This window comes from Eucalyptus grandis, chromosome 9, assembly GCF_016545825.1.
Source record: "Eucalyptus grandis isolate ANBG69807.140 chromosome 9, ASM1654582v1, whole genome shotgun sequence".
NCBI lineage: Eukaryota > Viridiplantae > Streptophyta > Magnoliopsida > Myrtales > Myrtaceae > Eucalyptus > Eucalyptus grandis.
Genome location: NC_052620.1, coordinates 32,970,617 through 32,989,955, shown reverse-complemented (window position 1 = coordinate 32,989,955; position 19,339 = coordinate 32,970,617). Strand labels below are relative to the sequence as shown.

The 19,339-nt window shown below is 44.0% G+C and overlaps 4 protein-coding genes across 7 annotated transcripts; all 4 read right to left on the bottom strand.

Annotated features, from left to right (window-relative positions):
* Positions 1 to 1,247: 1,247 nt before the first annotated feature.
* Positions 1,248 to 4,218, bottom strand: LOC104419388 (membrane-anchored ubiquitin-fold protein 2). Of its 3 annotated transcripts, none has more exons than XM_039302105.1 (5): positions 3,572 to 4,216; positions 2,942 to 3,211; positions 1,899 to 2,060; positions 1,635 to 1,722; positions 1,248 to 1,532 (listed from the first exon to the last, which is right to left on the bottom strand). In XM_039302105.1, the coding sequence occupies exons 2-4, from the start codon at positions 3,072 to 3,074 to the stop codon at positions 1,670 to 1,672; spliced, it is 348 nt and encodes a 115-aa protein (XP_039158039.1). In that variant the 5' UTR covers positions 3,075 to 3,211; positions 3,572 to 4,216; the 3' UTR covers positions 1,248 to 1,532; positions 1,635 to 1,669. The 3 variants fall into 3 exon arrangements, with proteins under 3 accessions (XP_039158039.1, XP_039158038.1, XP_039158040.1); XM_039302104.1 differs by having other exon boundaries at positions 3,568 to 4,215; XM_039302106.1 differs by lacking the exon at positions 1,248 to 1,532 and having other exon boundaries at positions 1,634 to 1,722; positions 3,568 to 4,218.
* A 1,017-nt stretch (positions 4,219 to 5,235) lies between these two features.
* On the bottom strand, positions 5,236 to 10,351 carry LOC104419387 (probable galacturonosyltransferase 14). The gene is made up of 6 exons (XM_010031024.3): positions 9,608 to 10,351; positions 8,972 to 9,027; positions 8,713 to 8,868; positions 7,329 to 7,919; positions 6,361 to 6,663; positions 5,236 to 6,028 (listed from the first exon to the last, which is right to left on the bottom strand). Exons 1-6 carry the CDS (start codon positions 9,822 to 9,824, stop codon positions 5,744 to 5,746), a joined length of 1,608 nt encoding a protein of 535 aa, XP_010029326.2. The 5' UTR covers positions 9,825 to 10,351; the 3' UTR covers positions 5,236 to 5,743.
* Positions 10,352 to 11,819: 1,468 nt separating this feature from the next.
* LOC104419386 (pentatricopeptide repeat-containing protein At5g39350) lies at positions 11,820 to 15,129 on the bottom strand. The gene has a single exon (XM_010031023.3). The coding sequence runs from the start codon at positions 14,963 to 14,965 to the stop codon at positions 12,953 to 12,955; it is 2,013 nt and encodes a 670-aa protein (XP_010029325.2). The 5' UTR covers positions 14,966 to 15,129; the 3' UTR covers positions 11,820 to 12,952.
* A 2,077-nt stretch (positions 15,130 to 17,206) lies between these two features.
* LOC104419385 (BAG family molecular chaperone regulator 8, chloroplastic) lies at positions 17,207 to 19,323 on the bottom strand. 2 transcript variants are annotated; one of them, XR_720810.3, is made up of 3 exons: positions 18,458 to 19,323; positions 17,489 to 18,345; positions 17,207 to 17,416 (listed from the first exon to the last, which is right to left on the bottom strand). XR_720810.3 is itself a non-coding variant. In XM_010031022.3 (2 exons), the coding sequence occupies exons 1-2, from the start codon at positions 19,082 to 19,084 to the stop codon at positions 17,578 to 17,580; spliced, it is 1,395 nt and encodes a 464-aa protein (XP_010029324.2). In that variant the 5' UTR covers positions 19,085 to 19,323; the 3' UTR covers positions 17,207 to 17,577. The 2 variants fall into 2 exon arrangements, 1 of the variants encoding a protein (XP_010029324.2); XM_010031022.3 differs by having other exon boundaries at positions 17,207 to 18,345.
* Between the last annotated feature and the right edge of the window lie 16 nt (positions 19,324 to 19,339).

Genomic DNA, 19,339 nt, shown 5'->3' with positions numbered 1-19,339 from the left:
CTGCTTTACTGATCTCAGAACTGTTAAGTGCTTGAATATTAGAGATTTATATCAATGGTGATAAGATATGGTAATGGTAGAGATTTGAGATGTCAACTTTTTTTATTTTTGATTTTAGCCCTTTATTTTCATGATAGAAAGAAGAATGAAATCTATCGATTTTAGAATGTCCTAACTAGACGTAATTGCGATCTCAAATCATTCCTTTCTCAGAACAATCTTGCTTAATCCGTGCTGCTTCCATATACGTAAAAATCAATTCACTCCTACTCACTTACAAAACCCAAAATAAGAAAGAAAAACAGAGGAGAGATGACTTCTCTCCCTCAGAGTTTTGCCCAGAGTAATGGGCTCCATCAATGCAACGTTTCAACCCAAAAGCCTTTTTTTTTTATCAATCTTATTCTATTTCTACTCTACACTCACTCTCAGACTTTTGTCCCGTCTCTTGCAGGGCGTGAGAATTGAAACTCACTCTTAAAACTTAGACGTCCCCACTCCATCCCTTGAGAATGTGGGGATTTGAATGGCCACTGGGACCCTAAAAGGCCTTTCAAATCAGCAACCCCCACATAAATAATACAACCTCGTCTTGATCAATAGACTGCAGAAGTTCAAACCAATTCCGATATTGTATTGGAAATTCGAGCTTGCGATCATTTGTTCTAAAAGCTCGAGTCATTAATAACTACACAAAGATCATCTTCTCTACCGATGACAGCCTAAAGTGAGATATCATGATCACTTAACAAGGATCATCTTCTTTAACATGCATCTTTGCCATTTACCATCAGATCAAGAGGAAGGAACAAAGCCTACCCAGTACAGATCTGCACCGAGACCCTGTGTAAGTGTTGAGGATCCTTAAACAACAGCAGCAGCATTGATGGAGGCTCGTGACCCACCGATCAAATGCCGTGCAAGTCGCTGAACTTCCGATTTTCGACATTTCTCACTTCAGATTCTTGGTGCAATGTTACCGGAAGCACATAGGGGGAAGGAAAACTGAAAACTGAAAACTGTAAACAATGCAGACGGGATATTGAAGAGTTATTCTTTGGTTATGAACAACAATTTTCTTAATACCATATGATTCAGTGATAAAATTTGTAAGCGGGCGGGTGCATGTGCAGTGACCTTAGAGAACATCCTATGCTAGCAACGGGAGCATGCCTCCTATATAGAGGAGTCCCGACAGTTTATGGTCATACGACCTGAACATCACCATCGTATGTTGCAAGAGGAACTGGGAACCAAGAGCAGATGTATTCGATATAGGAATATGACCTGAAGAGATGAGATTATTGCTGAATACCGAGTTTATAAGAACTACAAAGTGAGCAATCGGTGAGAAAACAAATAAAGAAAAGGTGTGTCGAAATGATACAATGGAAGGGGCCAAGGGCAGCATAAAGAAACCAAAGACCTGTGACGAAAATTGACTTGTATAACGACGTGTTTTGTACCGACTCCCTCTCATTGAACACCAATTCCTCAAAACCGTTCTCTATACCAGCTTTGATGCTCTTTTCCTGCATAATATCACGAACAGAATATTCAGGGCAATCCGCCTCATTTATGGCTTCGGTTGAGAACAAAAGTTATTGGCACTGAGAAAAATTATGTCAACGCACCTGTAACAATGCCGTCTTCACTTGGAATCTGCAAGCTATAATATGACGCAACCGCACCGATTCTGCCGTGGTTGGTTTAATTCCTTTTCTGTGGAATGTTAACAGCAAATTGAGATTCCATGAGGATGTACAACAAAAGGGCACCAGGCCAGAAGAGGAAAGAACAGGTTAGAAAATGTAATTTGCACTGGGATACCAGTATAGTTCATTGTTTAAGTTTTAATTGGGAGAGATTCGGAGAATTTAGGGAAACAATGTTTGTACCTTTTTCTATAGGTGCTTGAACAACGACGTGCATAGTGGTAACTCCACCAGGAGTGTCAACGAGGGGACTCCGGCACTCACCGACTGTTCTGCTATTCTCTAATATCTTTCCTGCACTAATCAACTTCACATCTTTGATGGTCCTTGGACCATTGTCCTTCTCTAATTGATAAGAAGAAAAGCAATTAATATCACTTGTAAATGGACCTCTTAGGTGGCAAGATCAAGACATTCGTGAGAAACAGGAACTGGCTCGACAAGCAAACGTAGAAATGTGGACTTGTGATGCACTACGTAAGACGTAGAAAAATCAGACATTTCAGTTGCACAAGAGTCGGAGACATGGATGTTCTCAAAAGAAGCATTGATTATTTAGAACATATTCTGCCTTCTTTTGCAAGAGCCATCATTTCCCAATCTCCAGAATAAGAATCACAAGGTTTACTGACCCGATGTTGCTTTTAGATAGTTCCTGATTCTTTTCCCCAAAAGTAATTAGACAAAGATTCTTGAGGAATCCAATGAACAGTTCATTGGCCCCAAGCAGCATCATCTGACATGCTAAAACCATCTAAACAGTCCGCCATCAGGAGATGCGTTCTCCAGTTTGTGTCCTTTACCAGGCATTAGCTTGATTTGAGATGTTTCTTCAAAAAGCCTACTTTTAAAGAACATCACCATCAACTTTCGAGCAAGAGACAACCGACTGCTTCTAGGATATTCACATTATGTGGAACCGTACTGTTTCCAAAATTTCAATTCCAGATTCTCTCGAAGATTGAAGCTTTTTCACTAAAAAGTTAGTGCGCATCAGGCAGTATCGTTTTCGTCTCAGCATATCCGACACTAACCATGCATAACCCGGTCTATCTTTATTCGACCTGTTCAGCTTCATCAAACGCGGAAGATAAAAAATTGACATAAAGGATGAAATCAGACATTAAAGAGAAAAATATAAGGCGAAGGATGCAGATATTGGTAGGTAACTAAAGCAATGCTGAACAAGAATTGGGTGCCCGAATCTATAAGATTGTAAAGTTAACCTTTTGGCCACTGAGCAAGAATGCTTTCCTTCAAAGTGGCAACACTTGTAGCAGCAGGAAAGCTTTTCGGGCCGATATCCGACCCATCAGTCAATCGAAACTTGATCTCTAACTGATCTTGCACACTACTCATCTTCAGCTTGTCACACAGATTTTCAGGACCCAAATGGCCAAGATCTCCGCTTGTGCTCTATCCAGAGCAAATCCACAAAAGAGTTCAGCAACAATAAATCAAGGGAAGGTTTCGGTCCTCACTCTCACAACACTTTTCTGCAAAATAAATCAATTCAAGTTTGAAGAACATGCACTTGCCAGTGGAAGCCGATAGCAGAAAAAGAAAGATCACACAGAGATAATTCATCACGCACAAAATTGGCAAATAGGTTTATAAAGCTCGGTCTTTCCGCAATCGCACAAGACAGAAGATGGAACCCATGGCAATTTACGCCGACACCGAAAGTGGGCAGAAGTCCTTGAAAAAACAGATTAAAGAACAAGCCCAAATCCACCAAACCCATCACAGATCAGCGCGTGAATTTTTCTGGGTCGCCTATAAAAACACTCAAAGAACACTGAAAGAAGCCGACAAGTTTCGGAACCCCAAAAAGAAAAAAAAAAAAACTCACTCGCCTCCAGAGAGAGGAGCTGATCTGGCCGGGTGGAGGGGTGCCGGCGGCTCTTCTCGTTCCCCGCACACAGCTAATCGTCACGGAAAACAAAGCCGAAAATTCCGGAAGCAACCGCGACGGGCTCCGTCGATGGACGCGATGGGAGGGACGGAACGCTTATAAAAAAAGTCAATTAAAAAAGAAGGTGGAGGAGGAGGAGGAGGAGGAGGAGGATGAGGAGAAGAAGAGGGAGAGGAGGAAAAGATCAAAACAATCTCCCGTTTCGGCGTCTTCAAAGCGCCTCGTGAATCCGCCCGCCCGGGTCAACCCAACCCAACCCAACCCGTCCTCCCTTCCCTCGCCGCCTTCGCCTCCTTCTGAGATCGATGGATTCCTCAGTTCCCCATTCCCCGTCGAATCTCTCTCTATATATATAGATTGACTCGTTTCGATCATGCAATAATCCACATACGCACGCGCGACGTGTACGAGCTCTGATTGCAATTTATATCATTCGCGGGCGTTGAAAAGGGGGGCGATGCAAATGCAGGTATACTTTCGTTCGGGTAGGTAAGGGGGTGTCGTTCCTATGTGGGAACAAGTGGGGACTTTGATTCGTGGTTACAGCACGAATTTCCCCCCGACTTTTCGTGGGAGGACTAGAGAACATCTCTCGACATTTTGAACGAAAGATTTCAATGGCTCATTGACCCGGACGGGTTAAAAAGGTTGAATTTTTCTTTTTCTTTTTTGGCGATCTCGATGTCCCAACCCATCTTTTATTTCTCTTATGTCGCTTATGGGTTCGAGAATTCGAATACAATATTGCCTTCCGTGAAAGGGACAGTACTGGACACGTCATATTAAATGGAGGGAGCGGCGTTTGGAGGGCTTCTTTCTCGTTCCTTGTCTAATCTCTTTCCTTGCCATTGCTAATTAAGCGTCATTAATCTCTTTCCCTGCACGACCGCCGAGATGATGACATCAGCAGAAAGGTTTTGCAGCGTCTAGAATTCGTTTTCCTTTTGTTAATGGGGAGTTTCAACGGCTCAGTATGTGGTGGCGTTCGGAAGCGCCAAAAGTTTCTAAGTTGGGTAAGGTTGGGATCTGTCGCTACTGCAGCCTCCTGCTGTCTTCTCTTCGCTTTGGAAAAGTTGAGAACGTGGAAAAGAAAGTCAGAAATGAAATGGCTTTTTGTAATTTGTTCTTTGTTTAAGCTTTGGAAGAATCAAGTGGTAACTTCTGGTCATGCACTAGGTGACACAAATCTCATATGCTAATCAATAATCATGCAATTGAGTATTGAGAGAATCGTATTCATCGAAGCACTACAAGAGAAATGTGGTTGATTGGGGTGGGGAATACGCCATTAAACTATTGAAATGCAATGAGTGACATTATAGAGTTGTCATTTAGGAGTTTGCTTAGCCTTAAAAATAAGAAAAGCTCTAACCACCTTAGCTTAAAAGGAATCTCAAAATGAATTAGCCACCAGAATCGTCTAATGTATGCTTAAAAAGGCTTAAACCACTAAAGATGCCAACTGTTGTTTCTTTCGCCAATTTCACTTTCTCCGCGGATGTGCTGACACACGTGTATAAATATGCATATATAGGGTACGCATATTCGGTAAACTGAATTTCCGACTCAAATAAATTAGCTTTATCTTGTGAAAGTTTAAATCAATTCTCAAGCAAAAGAATTTTCTGCACAAATAAACCTTATCTTGTATAGTACAATATGACATAAACAAAAAATTATCTAGAAACAATTTCTCCCTACTGATGGGTATCGTAGCAGCGTCCGATTCAATTACATCTACAAATAATATTGGGAAAATCGGGAGGAAAAAAATGGTGACAAAAATTGCCAAGTAAATGAAGTGCTGTTTAGAAGTGAGAATCCCTGCATTTGGAAGCTAAAAGGGAGTGCCCTCCAATTGATCTCATACCCTTTTCTGTTGCCAGTGTCGGACAGAGAAAATCAGGTTCATGACCTAGTTATCTGGCTTCTTCTCTGCCGAAAGTGCAACGGATGATGCAAATCTCTGACAAGCGAGGCTGTACACTCCGAGAAATTCTGCTTGCAATATGAACGCATTATGCGAAGAAATGCCATTGACAATATGGCCCTTCACCATATCATCTGTCCTTCCGTGTATTTTCCTGCTACAAGCTCTCTCCGAGCTGAGCAACTATGACTCCAATATCCGACAGCTTCTTACGAAATCATTGGAGTGGTTCACGTATTTGCTCCAAAATGGCCTCAGGTGGTCAAAGCCAATCTGCAACCAGGGTTTCGACTGACCATTATAATGTATAACTGCAGCCTTCTTGACACTCTCAACATCGGTCTTAATCTGATACCCCAAGCCAAGCATGTGCCACGATGGGTCGATTGGGTGAATATGACCTCTGAATGCAATCAAAGCAGGAGGAAGAGTACCCAATTTCCACATCGTCATATTTGACTTCAGATTCTGCGGTAAGATACCCAAAAAAGTGGGATAAGTCGTCTCATAAGCCTCCGGTACACATAAAAGCTAGACACTTAGTCAAAAGAGAAACAAATTCCTCACGAGCATCAAAATATTTTCCCTCAAATAAGGTTCAGATGGAATTTGATTATTCATATAAAACAATGTGGATGGATCCAGATTGTATCATTAACTTTACCACTACTTGAAGGACAAATTCTATCTTCCCTAAGCACACTGCCAGTGAATATATAATCACAAAATTGACCACTGCACAACCGAATCTAGATTATCAGGGGGAAAAAATCAGAAGATTCAAAGTCAGCAAAATGTACCTCTTTTAGCCAGTACTCATAAATGTCCCTTATATCAGTCTTTCTCCATGCACGGAGATCAAATATATTCATGCCATAGGCCCAAGCACATTCATCAGGGTCCAAATGTTTTGCTATAAGTGGATTAGAGAAATTGAAGTAATTTTTGAAATGCTTGGACATAACCCAATCATCTTCACCCCTACAAGTTTCGACAGCTCCATTAACCTTTCCACCAAGATCAAGTTCCCAAAGTGGAGATAGATCACGCTGAATAACAACATCATCGTCCAGGAAAACCACCTTGTCGAGGTTTGGAAATAGCTGTCAAATAACTCAATCAGCATACTTAAATGAGGCAAATAAACAGAAGAAAGACTCTTGACAAACAAAATTTATAAGAGCAAATCCTAATCCCCAAGTCAAGCTATTGATGTATGTAGATGATATCCATCCCATACTTTTGGAACATGTATGCTAATGCAAATCGGCCTAACTTACACCTATGAAATGTGATCTCCCTCCTGGGAGATGAAATAACCGCATAAAATTGGATACATGTATCAATAGCCTAATCTCATTATAATTGATTGTGAAGTATGAGAAGTCCGAGAAAGGATATATCAAAGGCAAATGTACACCAGATGATAAACACGCACATAAGGTATAGAAGAGGTGGAAGGAAATCTTTAACAAGGTTCTCCTCGAGTAAGACTATCAACTCTCCATACCCTGATACATTCTCATTCTTAGACTAGCAATATGGTTAATATGCCAAAGGATCTGCGTAGGTAAAGAATGGCTTCATTAACTGATAACCAATGCAAGAGGGATAAGAATGTTGAGAAAAGCAGGGATGCGCCTGTTTTTTCCCCCCAGGAGCAGTGAATTATATAGTATGTCAAAACTAAGCGGTTGTGCTTGTTCTGCAAACTAAAGTACAACCCTCCTCCAGAACCCCTTATTAAAAACCTAATCGCTCTGATTACCTCTGGTATATATATTCTCAGATGATTGAGTAAGGAAATGTATTTTGGACTTTTCCATTGCAATTTCGAAGCAAACATCCTTGGAGTTGTATCATCAAGCTTTGCTCCAGCAATATGATTTCCATGGTAATAAGTCCTTACTCCCCTGTTGTTCTCAACTGCTTCTAGCACAGGAATGTTTTCTTTCATTAACCAGTCAAACTGGTGAATACCTTTTACTTCGATAATAGCTGGGGATACAGGATTAAGTGCAAACCATGAGTGCATCGCTGAGTAAGTTTTCTTGTCAGTGATGACATGAAAGACTATCTTCTCAGGTTTTAAAGATGACTGAACTGCAGAAGCGACAACAACTGAAGCAGCTAGAACGTTGTCAGTAGATAAAATAAAATGGTGATAGGAGTTGTCCGAGAGCAGAGGAAGAAGCTCTGGAGATGGCAATTGTACTCGCGCATGAACGTTAGAGGAATATTCATCTGTTAAACGCAGAGACAGACAGTGGATGCCTTTTGGAATAGATGTGGCAGCAAAATGCTTGTTCATCAGTTCAGCAAATTTGGACTCCCTGACCTCTCTTTCAAATTTCTCCATCTGTAATGAAAAGAAAGGGAAGTTAGGCTAAGATTTTCCGATTTACTTTCGCTATTCAACAGGCATTTAAAGAAAACTGCATTTAAGCATCAAACTCTTCTGTAAATAATCAAACTAGAGGTGGCGTGATTTCCTTATGCATCATCCCAAAACAATTATGTCAGGATTGTAACAGCAGAAGGCAAGCCAAACATCTAAAAATTGAACAAGAGAATCCAAGAATATTCACCAGAAGACATATAAAAAACGTTTGAAAATGAAATGGTGACTGCAAAATATAACTACTGGAACAAGCAGCAGGTTGCAACTACACAGGTAAGAATTGCACTGAGTTTGTAGATATTTATAGACACACACATCTAGGATAACAATGCCAATGTAGCCTTGCTCTCAGAAACAGGCTTTCAAAACAGGCTTGTCCTAACCCACTATCATTGCCAGCCTTTAAAAGATCTTTCTCTTTAACAAGTCTCTTTTCACGCAAATGGGAAGATAGGATACCTGAATGAAAAATACATTTTTCTCATGTGAAATTTAGAATTGCCAGAGCTTTAGGTAAGAAAAGATAAGTCAAAACAGGCTTTCAAAACAGGCTTGTCCTAATCCACTATCATTGCTTTTTCAAAGAGCTAAAACTGCAACGCAACTTCATGAATTTTACTGAGAAAAAAATTTGCATGTGGAATGCTTAGCATTTCTAACTTGTGACATAAATGAAGCAAACCCTCTGCAAAAAATAGCATGTGAAAAAATCAGAGAAATAAACAACACGCAATTGTACAGAATAACATACCGTTGCTCTTAACATCAAGGCAAAGGTTCTTGCATCATACTGGTTGTTCTTCATTTCAAGAACAAGTTGACTAAATGAATCTGGGAGCTGTAAATTATTGGGGATTGCAGCAGTATTGACATCATTGAGGATCATATACAAGTCTCTCACTAATCTCTGCCACACCCAACCAAAGAATAAAAATTAGAAGTGCTCTCTACTCTCTTCTCAATTTATGTCAACAAAAGAATCAAACCAAACATGAACTACAGCTACTTACCTCTGAAGCATCAACCCTACCAAGAAAGCTAGGCCCCCATCTTCTACCTAAACAACCTGAAGCATAGAAGAACATCAGCACATGAATTAACTGATCTTCAAGTCTTACAAGACTTCAAGTCCAATCAATCAGAATTGACTATGGACTTCTCTTGCAGAAGAATTATCACACGAAACAAACATCATAGATAATCAGAATAATCAGTGTCAATGTGCCTGAAAGATTAAAAAGAAAAAAAGAAGGGAAAAAGCATCAATCAAAGTCGGATAGTAAGAATGCCTTTTATGTAGCCCACATTAACAAAGTTCCTCAGAAAGGTGCTTCTGCTAATCATTCATTGCAGCATCAGCATTAATTTGACAACTCCACATAAGAAAATCTAAGCATATAAGCAATTTCCATGGATGCTCTCGTAGGGAGTCTCTGCAGTGCAAGACCAAAAAATTCACACCCATTTCACCATTACCAGCCAGCTATTCAATCACAATTAATTCCACTCATTTAACTCAAAGCAAAGAATAATTTCGTAGCCCAGCATCAACGTAATCGATCGAACAGATTGAACCAAAAACTCGTCCCAGAGAAGAGACGGAACAAATTTCAGAACAGGGAAATGGTCATATGATTAGGAAGTACCGAGGGAGGAGGAGCAGTTGGGGACACTCTCGAGAGTGACGACGGCGGTGAGAATGAACACGAAGGGCAACAAGAACGCGAGGATGAGGATGGCGTGGAAGAGCGTCCGGTACGAGAAGTGGCGGGCTGCGATCTTGATCTTCATCAAGTCGGCGAATCCATTGCTGCTCGATATGGTCAGACTCCTCATGCTAGGCGAGAAGCTAAGCTGCATCATTCTCTAAGCACGCTCAATCTCACCACAAAGACGCCGACGGGAGCAAAGGAAGACGACGAGGGCAGCGGTTCGCGATCGCCTCGCGGCGGCCACCATCGGATCCGGACGCCAGCGCCGAGGCGGGAGACGGGAGCCGGGGAGGGGGGAGAGGGGCGGCGGCGCGATCTGGCGGGAGCGGCAATGCGGGGATCGTCGTCGGTGCGCGGGGGCGATGATGATGGCGGCGGCGGCCGAGACCGCATTGACGGGGGGGTGTTCCCGGCGGCGACGCCAATGCCGGATCTGCGGGCTGGCGCGATCGGCGGTCGGGGGGGATCAGGCGAGCGCCGGGGAGGAGCGGTGGCGCCGCGCCGGACGATTGACCTCGGCTCCGCCTTCCGCCATGGAAGAGATAGAGAGAGAAAAGAGAGTGGGGTAGGGTTTGGAGTTTGTTGTTTTGTGGAGCTGTTGCTCTTTCCTTTTTCAGGCTTTGATATGGAGGAGCTCGGATGAACAGTCAACCCCCGATCTCATCCTCCTTCCCTCCCCCCGCTCCCCATTATTTATTTCATTCATTCATTTATTTTTTTGTTTATGATTATTTAATGTTTTTCCTCGGGAAAATTGAATTTCCGGAAAATGAAAATAATCACGAACCGTGACGTCACAAAGAGGGCTCGTGTCCCATGGGGCCCCCCCGAAACCGTGTTGCGCACCACGATCGAGCTGACCGATCCCCCCGACCGTCCGCGTCCGATGAATTACGGAATCACCGACGTCCAGGATTGACCGCCCGCCCGGCGACGGTGAGTCGCGTGCACGGGTTCGTGCTTTTTGATGATTGGTACCTTGATTTATGAGGGCATCTAAGACACGAAATGTGGTGAGCTCTTGTTAGTCTCGCTTTCCTTCGATTTTTTCGTGATTTAGAATGCAAGTAAAAAGTATCGTTTCAACATTAAATTTGGTGGGTTGTCAGCTCAGGATGGAGACACAGGAAATCCAAAATTGTTCCCGGGCAAAGGCATGCGTTTGCACCGACCAGAGAAAAAGTAAAACTGTCCCTGCAACATTTACCTCGGCTGACATGAATTGAATCCAATGTTCCTGCAGAGGCAGAGCAAAAACATCATTTGAAACCAACACATGATGACTTTGAGACCTGAGAAGGTCTTTAAACGGCTCTCGCCAAGCCCATAAGGCGGATCCCCCGGGAAAATTCCCAAGTGGGGGTGTGAAACACTGGGGGTCTATCGGAGTCAACTGGAGACCTTAAAACCGGTAATGGCAACCAACCGGGAGCCTTGTACCAAACTTGGTAGTAGCTCCCGGGCCAGATCCTGGCTCTGCTGCGCTGGCCTCTTGACGACTGCCAGTCCAGTATCTGAGAAATGAAGGCAGCTTGGTACAAGTTTGGTATGCGTTTGCACCGACTAGAGAAAAAGTAAAACTGTCCCTGCAACATTTACCTCGGCTGACATGAATTGAATCCAATGTTCCTGCAGAGGCAGAGCAAAAACATCATTTGAAACCAACACATGATGACTTCTCTCTCTCTCCTCTTTTTTTGAAATTGAACGTGTTCCATGCACCGTCTGATCCGGTACAGGCCGTGAATTATGCAGCTTTTTTATCCTGAGTCGCAGAACGAGATGAAACTAATTAGACGAATTAAAGAGCCGCGAAATAGCAGCAAAGATGCGAGGACGCTACGTTCCGCAAACATTTCACCGAGCTGCACGAACCGACGATTCGCGGAAGGGCGGGTTTCGAAGATCAGGGGTCATTTTCCGGACCATTCACCTATCCGACTTCGCGATGTCGAGTGACGTCTTTTGGTTCGGGAGAAAGGGTCACTCCCACAAAAAAAGATAGCTGGCCAGCATGGTTTCATGCGGGCACTCGAGATCTAAGGAAAGGGAAAAGAATCCCCATCCTGTGGGTCCTCCGAGCACAAAGCACATCTCCAATGAGGGAGAGAAAAAGGTGTGTGGCACATGTCTTGGGGTCTTCGGATGGAGACAGAAAGATGCACTTTTCTTTTTTCTTCTTTATATAAAAGCCAAGGAGGGGACAATTCACCAGTGTCGGGCTATACTGACATCCATATGCTAAACCCCTGAAACAGAATAAGAAGACAACCTGTAAATTGTTATTCAAATTAGTGGATGAACCTCGCCAGCATCACTTTACAAACCAATTTAGCTCACAACTTCTAGCATCTCTTGATTAAACAAGAGGGGTTCTCAAATGAATGCAGCTCATTCTTGTCTTCAATAAGCACAAGACTCGCACTCTGCGATTAGCTTTTGCTTTGTGACCCACATGGGAGAATCCTTTACAGGCATTTTTAGCCATTAGCTAAAGGAACTTTCAACTCATCCCCGACTACATAAATAGAGACATGGTATCCCAGTCAGACATTTCTGTATCGAACTCGATCTACAATCCGATGTAAGATGGAGCCGACTCGATTTCCAAGTCGGACAAACCTGGAAGCCACTTCAGTATCTTTTCATACTCATGCGGTGGAATTCCAATAACAACTGAATTGAGTTCATGCTGTCAGTAAGCTGAAGTTAAGTAGATCCAGGCAAACAGCAAGCATAATTGATGGAGAAAATAGAATGGATGTCTAATTACTTCAGATATCCAATACTTGGCTGTACTGCAACTTTGAAAACGATCTCCAATTTGCTTTATGTTGTTCCCGAGTTGAATTTAATGTCACCAAAGGGGGACAATCTGCTGTTCCCAAGTTGCCATGCCTATGAATATCATCACCGACCTGAGAAAGCATAACTGCAGGTGCTAGTAGAAGTAAATGCCCAATCTGTTTGGATATTCTGGAAACCAAATCCTCCATGGATAGGTGGCCCCTGCTCAGAGAAAAGAGAGCATAAAGTCCGCAAGTCATTTCGACCAGTTAATTGCTTGTGGTCGGAATTTTTCTTTGCAAATTTCCACTCTTTTAATTCCTATACACAGAAGATGGTAAACGATGCGGTTTCCAAACCTCTTGCAATTCGCTTTGTAAATCAGCTCCAGTAACAGTTTGCAAATTGCGACTCAGGGGGATTCTATGATATGGGTAGCATACAGGCTCTGATACACAGTAACGAGAATTCCAGTATCTACCCCTGCAAAGCTTATACTAAACTGTGAGCTGGTGCTTTTCTCAATCCTATTTTCTTCATCATATGTCTAATGTCCTCAGCATCTTTCCACCTTCCCAATGCTGAATAAATTTTTGCCAGCAGTACATAGTTGCCTGTGTTCTCAGGCTCAAGCTCAAAGAGCCACTTTGCTGCGATCTCACCTAATTCCACATTCTCATGGATTACGCAAGCACCAAGCAACGCACCCCAAACAGCATGGTTGGGCTTAAATGGCATTGCTTTAATTAAATCATAAGCCTCTTGCAGCCGACCTGCACGGCCTAAAAGATCAACAATGCATGTGTAGTGATCAAAATGTGGCGTCACTGGGTTATTATTGAGCATGAAATTGAACAAATCCAAACCCTCCTCCACCAGACCTGCATGGCTACAAGCATGCAAAACAGAGGTAAAAGTGACTTCATTGGGATGAACTCCCGAGTGAACCATTTCCTTAAAAAGCGAAACAGCAGCTTCACCATGCCCATGCATTCCGTAACCAGCTATTATTACGCTCCAAACTACGATGTCCTTCTCATTCCTAGGGATATCATTAAAAAGTTTGTGAGCAGATTCTAGACGTCCACACTTTGTGTATACATCAATAAGGCCTGTGATGATTTCCACATTTATTACCCAGCCAGATCTTGCAACATAACCATGTATATTCATTGCTTGCTGCACATCTGCTAGAATGGCATATGCTGGAAGGAGACTGTTCACAGTTGCGAGGTTCGGTTCTACTTCTTCTATCAGCATATGTTTAAAAGCCTGTATGGCTTCTTTAGCAAGGCCATTATGGACACATCCCGACAGGACTGCATTCCACGGCGCAGTCCTCTTCTGTAAAGCTCTTGCGAGAACATGGAAGCTGACATCCACACGCTTGCATTTCGCATACATGTCAATTAGTGCCGTCTCTATCAGTAGATCAGATTCAAGCTTTTGTCTCACCGACCAGCCATGCAAGCACCTTCCAAGCTTGAGCAGAAAGGAGCTACCGCATGCTGAAAGGAGAGAAGATATGGTCACTAGATTTGGTTTCACCCCGTCAAACTGCATTAGCAGACAGTTATCCAAAGCTTTTCTGACATCACCATTCAAAACATATCCGTTAATCATGGCACTCCATGTTACAACGTCTCTCTTATCCATTTCACGGATAACTGCCTCAGCTTCGTCCATTCTACCACACTTTGCATACATATCTAGCAATGCGTTACTCACAGCTATATTCTTGTTCCCTAAACCTTTCTCCTCAACAATATTATGAACATACTTTCCCAAGTCTAACTCCTTCAGATTACCACAAGCTGGCAACACTGAAACCACTGTGGCACTATCAGGCTCCACACCAGCATTCATCATCAACTTAAAAATCATCACTGCCTCCCCCGCATATGAATTTTTGAAGTACCCACTAATCATAGTATTCCACGACACCACCGTCCGCTCCTGCATCTCGTCAAAAACCTTTCTTGCGGCCGCCATTTCCCCGCAATTCATGTACAGAGCGAGCAAAGCATTCTGCACGAAGGCGTCCGAATCAAACCCGGCAGCAAATACCTTCCCGTGGACAGCAAACCCGACGTCGAGCAGCGACAGCTCGCCGCAGGCCTTGCAAACGAACGTGTACGTGAAATTATCCGGCGGGCACCGACCCGGGGCCAGCATCCCGACGAACACGCGGAGCGCCTCGCGGTGTCGGCCGCAGAGGTTGTACATCCTGATGAGGGCGTTGCACAGGGGCGGGCTTCTCTCGGGCAATCCGTCGAACAGCGCGGCCGCGTGGGGGGCGTGCCCGCACAGCGCGTAAGCGAGGGCGAGATTGGAGAGGACCTGGGCGGCGGCGGCGGCGGAAGAGCCTGAGGTGGGGAGCAGTCCCGAGACGACGATCTGGGCGTGGAGCAGCTTGGTGTTCGTCAGGGACCGAGCCGCTTTGAAGCGCTGAAGGAGTGACCGGCACTGGGCTAGCGGCTCGAGAAGGTGCTTCCGGCCGTTCATGAATCCGACCACGCCGGCTCGGTGACGGCGGTCGGCGGCGGCGGCGGATGCTCATGCCCGGTCCGGCGGTTCCTGAGCTGAGACGTCGCGCGCCGGGAAGCACGAATCGTCTGCGGCCATCCTTTATTATGAGTACTCTTCTTACCTTCTCTGCTCATTTTGTGTCCGATTGGAATTTGTGTTTACCTTACGTCGCTGGATAGCACGAGTTTTACTAAAAGAAAATGTTATTTTAATGATTTTCAGTGTTACAATTTAGTAATCATTGATTATTCTAGCAATTCTTTTTAAGCTACTCCTATCGATAGTTCCTCGGAATATATTTTTTATAATTATTTTTTTCTCGATATCAAAATAATGCTGTTGATTACGTAGAAAATCTTCATGTGTCATATGATAACGGTAATTAGCAATTCTATAACTATTATCGAGTCCCTGCATATTACATTAGTATATAATATGAAGTAAAATGTCCGCTTTCATTTTGTTTGAAAGAGGAAGATTTATATGACAAATGACATAATTTACCTTACAATTTAGGAATAATACACAAATGGCTTTTGAATTTTGACCCATATGCAATGCAATACTTAAACTTTTGATTTGTTCAATATAATTTTTAAACTTTAGCTTTGCAATGTCATCAATGTGGGGTCATGAATTTTTGGTAAATGTTCAAATTAACCTTTGGACTATACAAAAATATACAACGTTATATTTATAATAATTTAAGTTTATGAACATTTTCATATAATTCAAAAATTAGTTTGAACATGAATCAAAAGTTTACTAATCATATTAAATAAAATAAAAACTCATGAATAATATTATATATTGGACTAAACTTCATGAATCAAAATGAACATCACGATGAATAAATTAAGGCTACGTTTGTTTTTATTTCTTTTTCTGTTTTTAAACACTTTTTTTGTTCTTGGGAAAAAAAGGAAAAAACGCGTTTGTTTGTGTTTTTGTTTCCAAAATTATTTTTTGTCCCAAAACACATTTGGAACAGAAAAAAAGTTGTTTTTGTTTTTGGAACAAAATTCAAAAACAATTTCCATTTTCTTCTCTCTTTTTTCTTTCTTTTTCTTTGGTTGGCGACCTCGTCGGAGCGTCGCTTGCCCGACAAGGCCGACCTCACGCCGGGCCGGGCGAGCTCGATCTTGCCCAAATCCGGCGAGGCCGAGCTCGCCTAGCGGCCGGCGAGGCTTGGCGTTCGCCGAATCTAGGCAAGCTCGAGCTCGCCTAGCCAAGGCAAGGCCGAGCCTCGCCCAGCTACGGCGAGGCCAAGCCTCGCCGAGGGCCGGCGAGCCTCGTCGTGGCTGGGTGAGGCCGTCAGCCCTCGTCGGCCGGTCGCCGGCCATGGCCGAGGCCGACGATCGGCCGGCCAAAAGAAGAAAAAAGAAAAAGAAAAAGGAAAAAAAATAGAAAATAGAAAAATAAAATAAAAATATTAAAAAAATAAAAGAAATAAAAATTATACAAATTTACCAAACGTGTTTTGTTCATTTTTTTATTCTCGAACAAGTTTACTAAACGCGTTTTTATTCAAAAATTGTTCTTGGAAAGAAATAATTTTTTTCTATTTTCGTTTCCTGAAACAATTTTTAAATAGAAATGTTACCAAACGCGCCCTAAGTGTCCATGGATCACATTACAAATTGGATTAAAGTTCCAAGACCATTTGGATCATTTTCTTTATATATATATGTGTGTGTGTGTGTGTGTGTGTGTAAGTATTTCAATTTAACGTGACCGAACAAATTTTGCTCTTGCTATTGGTTATCTGTTGACTCATTGGACACCTACTTGCGTTCAAAAGGAAGTTCGAATTTTGTGGTTCAAGAGATGGAGTTCAAGAAGCAACTTCAGTTACTCTGTTGATCAAAAAGTCGATGTAATCTTGACATCGATGGTCTGACTTGGCAGCTTTAGCTTGGTAACCTGTCTATGAGCCCCACTGGTAGTGGTGGACACTGGATAGGAAAATCAGTCTACTTCTACATTTATGTCGAGTAAGCTTGTCTGAAATGTAATTTTGACCACCTCTGCATGATTTATATTGCCGTCTCCAAGCACTCAGCCTCAAGAACATAGCCGAGTTTTCCTAATACATGTATTCATCGGATGCATGACGCTTAGCACAACATTAGGTACTTTGTTCAGTTTCGCAGGGCGGAATCAGATGCTTCCTTGGAGAGGTTTTAGACTGCCTAGCCATTCTCAGTCAGAAAAAAATCAGAGAACGAGGAGGACACCATAATACACGGGGTTCCCTCATCACACTAATCAGAACATTAGAATGTAACAACAGCATACATGTCACAACCACAGGATGTCGATGAAAATGTAAGCAATGTTCTATCTCTCGGAATGATCAAAGCAACAACGGCATACATGTTACAGCCACGGGATGTCCATGAAGAAAATTGTGATGTTCTGCCCAACCTGAAAACAAGAAGATTACCTCAACCACAGATGCACTTGCCTATATCTCAATCAATCTAAAGAAACAATCACCTGAAAAGGTGCCACAAATCATAATCGAATGGCCAAGTCAACAGCTGCATAATTGCCGAAACCAAAAGTTGATTGCAAGTTTTATTGGCTTATTGCTGTGATGTTACGATCTTCACATTCTTTCTGTTTTTCACCAAATCAGCTCTCGATTCCATCTTCTCAGGTACTGGAGCAGCGAATGTGAACTTACTGTTCTGGCCCTTGTATCCCCTTCGACCGTCAACTTTACCTTCACTCCTCACCCTTCCCTGGTGTTTTTCTCCATCACTGCCCTCCAGGGACTCCCCACTCTCCTCAGCTTCTTCCTCGTCATCATCGTCATCATCCTCCTCCTCGGCCACATAAGAAGAGCCCTTCATCTCTTCAACCTCATTGTGGGCTCGGAAATCCTCCAAAACCTCTCCACCACTGATACCATCCTGATCATCCCCACTCGAGCTCGCCTCGTCAGAATTGCTGCTGATGATCCTATACACATTTCCATCCTCTGCGAAGCTCACAACTTTCTTCACTCCACGGCTTTTCCCTGACAGCACCCTGCTCACCCTCCCATCATCCACTTCTCCATCATCGCCGAAATCATGGAACCCTTCAAGCTCCACATCTTTCCCAGCATCATCTTCTAAAGCCCTAGACAACTCGTGGACTCTCTCGACCCTCGTCCTCAGGTTCTTGACCACCTCTCTCTGATCCCTCAAGTCCTTCGCTTTGCTCCTGCCTCCCACAGATTTCACACTCTTCTTGGCCTTATAAGAAATCTCATATCTTTTCACAGCAACACTGTCAATGTATTCCGACAAGCAACCCAAATCCCTGCTAATCTTCCTTTTACTATCTCTAATCACAGGACTATTACCCTGCAAACATCAAGCCAAGCAAAAAAAAAAAAAAAAAAAACCGGAAACTTTCAAACTAAAGCAACGCAACACAAGAAGAGACACCAAAACAGAGCGATTCGTTTTTAGCTACCTGAACGGAGTCGAGCTGAAGCAGCAGGGCGGTGACTTTCCGGGAGACGCGATCGAGATCGAGGTGGGAAGAGGCGTAGACGGAGGACCGGAGGGCGAGGGAGGCGGACTTGATGGAGGCAAGGCGCTCGAGGTCTCGGAGGGCTCTGGATCTGCGGACGAGGAAGGCGCGGAAGTGGCCCTGGATGACGCTGGCGGCCGCGTCCCTGAGAGAGAAGCGCCGACGGCAGCCGCGACAGGAAGCGGGAGGAGGAGGAGGAGAAGCGACGGAGAAGGAACGGAGGGAGGATTCGAGGGCGTCGATGCGATCGAGAAGAGAGGAGACGGAATGCGGGTCTTGCCCGAACTGCCGTCGCGGGTGGCGGTGGTGATGGGGTTGACCGAAGCTCGTTTCTTGGTGGGTCCGCGGAAACGGGTCGTGGGGTTTTTGAGGAGGAGGAGAAGGAAGGGGAGGAGGTTGAAGGAGGCGCGAAAGGAGGGCTTCGACGAGCGGGTCTAACGGCGGCTGAGGCGGCCCGTGGTGGGCTGCGCCGGAGCTGCAGCAGTGGCCGCCGCAGCAGCAGGGGGCCGGGGCTGGCGGCGGCGGCGGCGGCGCCGGCGCGTGGTGGTGGTGGTGGTGGTGAGCCATGGGGGAAGGAGGAGAGAGGTGGCGTATCTGGGGGGCGATTGGAAAACCCAACTAGGGGAGCTTATCACGATCGGTCCTCGTCATCTCTTTTTCTACTTCTTGGCTCTTTCGGTTCTTGGCGTTCTTGTCTTAGTTTTGACTCGGCCGAGACTCGTAACCGTTGGCGAGCGAACTGCGTTTTGCGTAAGATCAGATCAGTGGGAAACGCATGTCGGGGTCGGACAAGAATATCAGACAGCGACCCGACAAGCGCCG

Coding starts and splice junctions, on each gene's coding strand:
- LOC104419388 (XM_039302106.1), bottom strand. CDS start 3,074: ATGAGTAGTGTGCAAGATCAGTTAGAGATCAAGTTTCGATTGACTGAT. Junction 2,061..2,941: donor TCTTGCTCAGTGGCCAAAAG/GTTAACTTTACA, acceptor CTTATCAATTAG/AGAAGGACAATGGTCCAAGG. Junction 1,723..1,898: donor TCAAGCACCTATAGAAAAAG/GTACAAACATTG, acceptor AACATTCCACAG/AAAAGGAATTAAACCAACCA.
- LOC104419387 (XM_010031024.3), bottom strand. CDS start 9,824: ATGATGCAGCTTAGCTTCTCGCCTAGCATGAGGAGTCTGACCATATCG. Junction 9,028..9,607: donor CAACTGCTCCTCCTCCCTCG/GTACTTCCTAAT, acceptor TCTATGCTTCAG/GTTGTTTAGGTAGAAGATGG. Junction 6,029..6,360: donor ATGAGTACTGGCTAAAAGAG/GTACATTTTGCT, acceptor ATCTTACCGCAG/AATCTGAAGTCAAATATGAC.
- LOC104419386 (XM_010031023.3), bottom strand. CDS start 14,965: ATGAACGGCCGGAAGCACCTTCTCGAGCCGCTAGCCCAGTGCCGGTCA.
- LOC104419385 (XM_010031022.3), bottom strand. CDS start 19,084: ATGGCTCACCACCACCACCACCACCACGCGCCGGCGCCGCCGCCGCCG. Junction 18,346..18,457: donor TTCAGCTCGACTCCGTTCAG/GTAGCTAAAAAC, acceptor TGATGTTTGCAG/GGTAATAGTCCTGTGATTAG.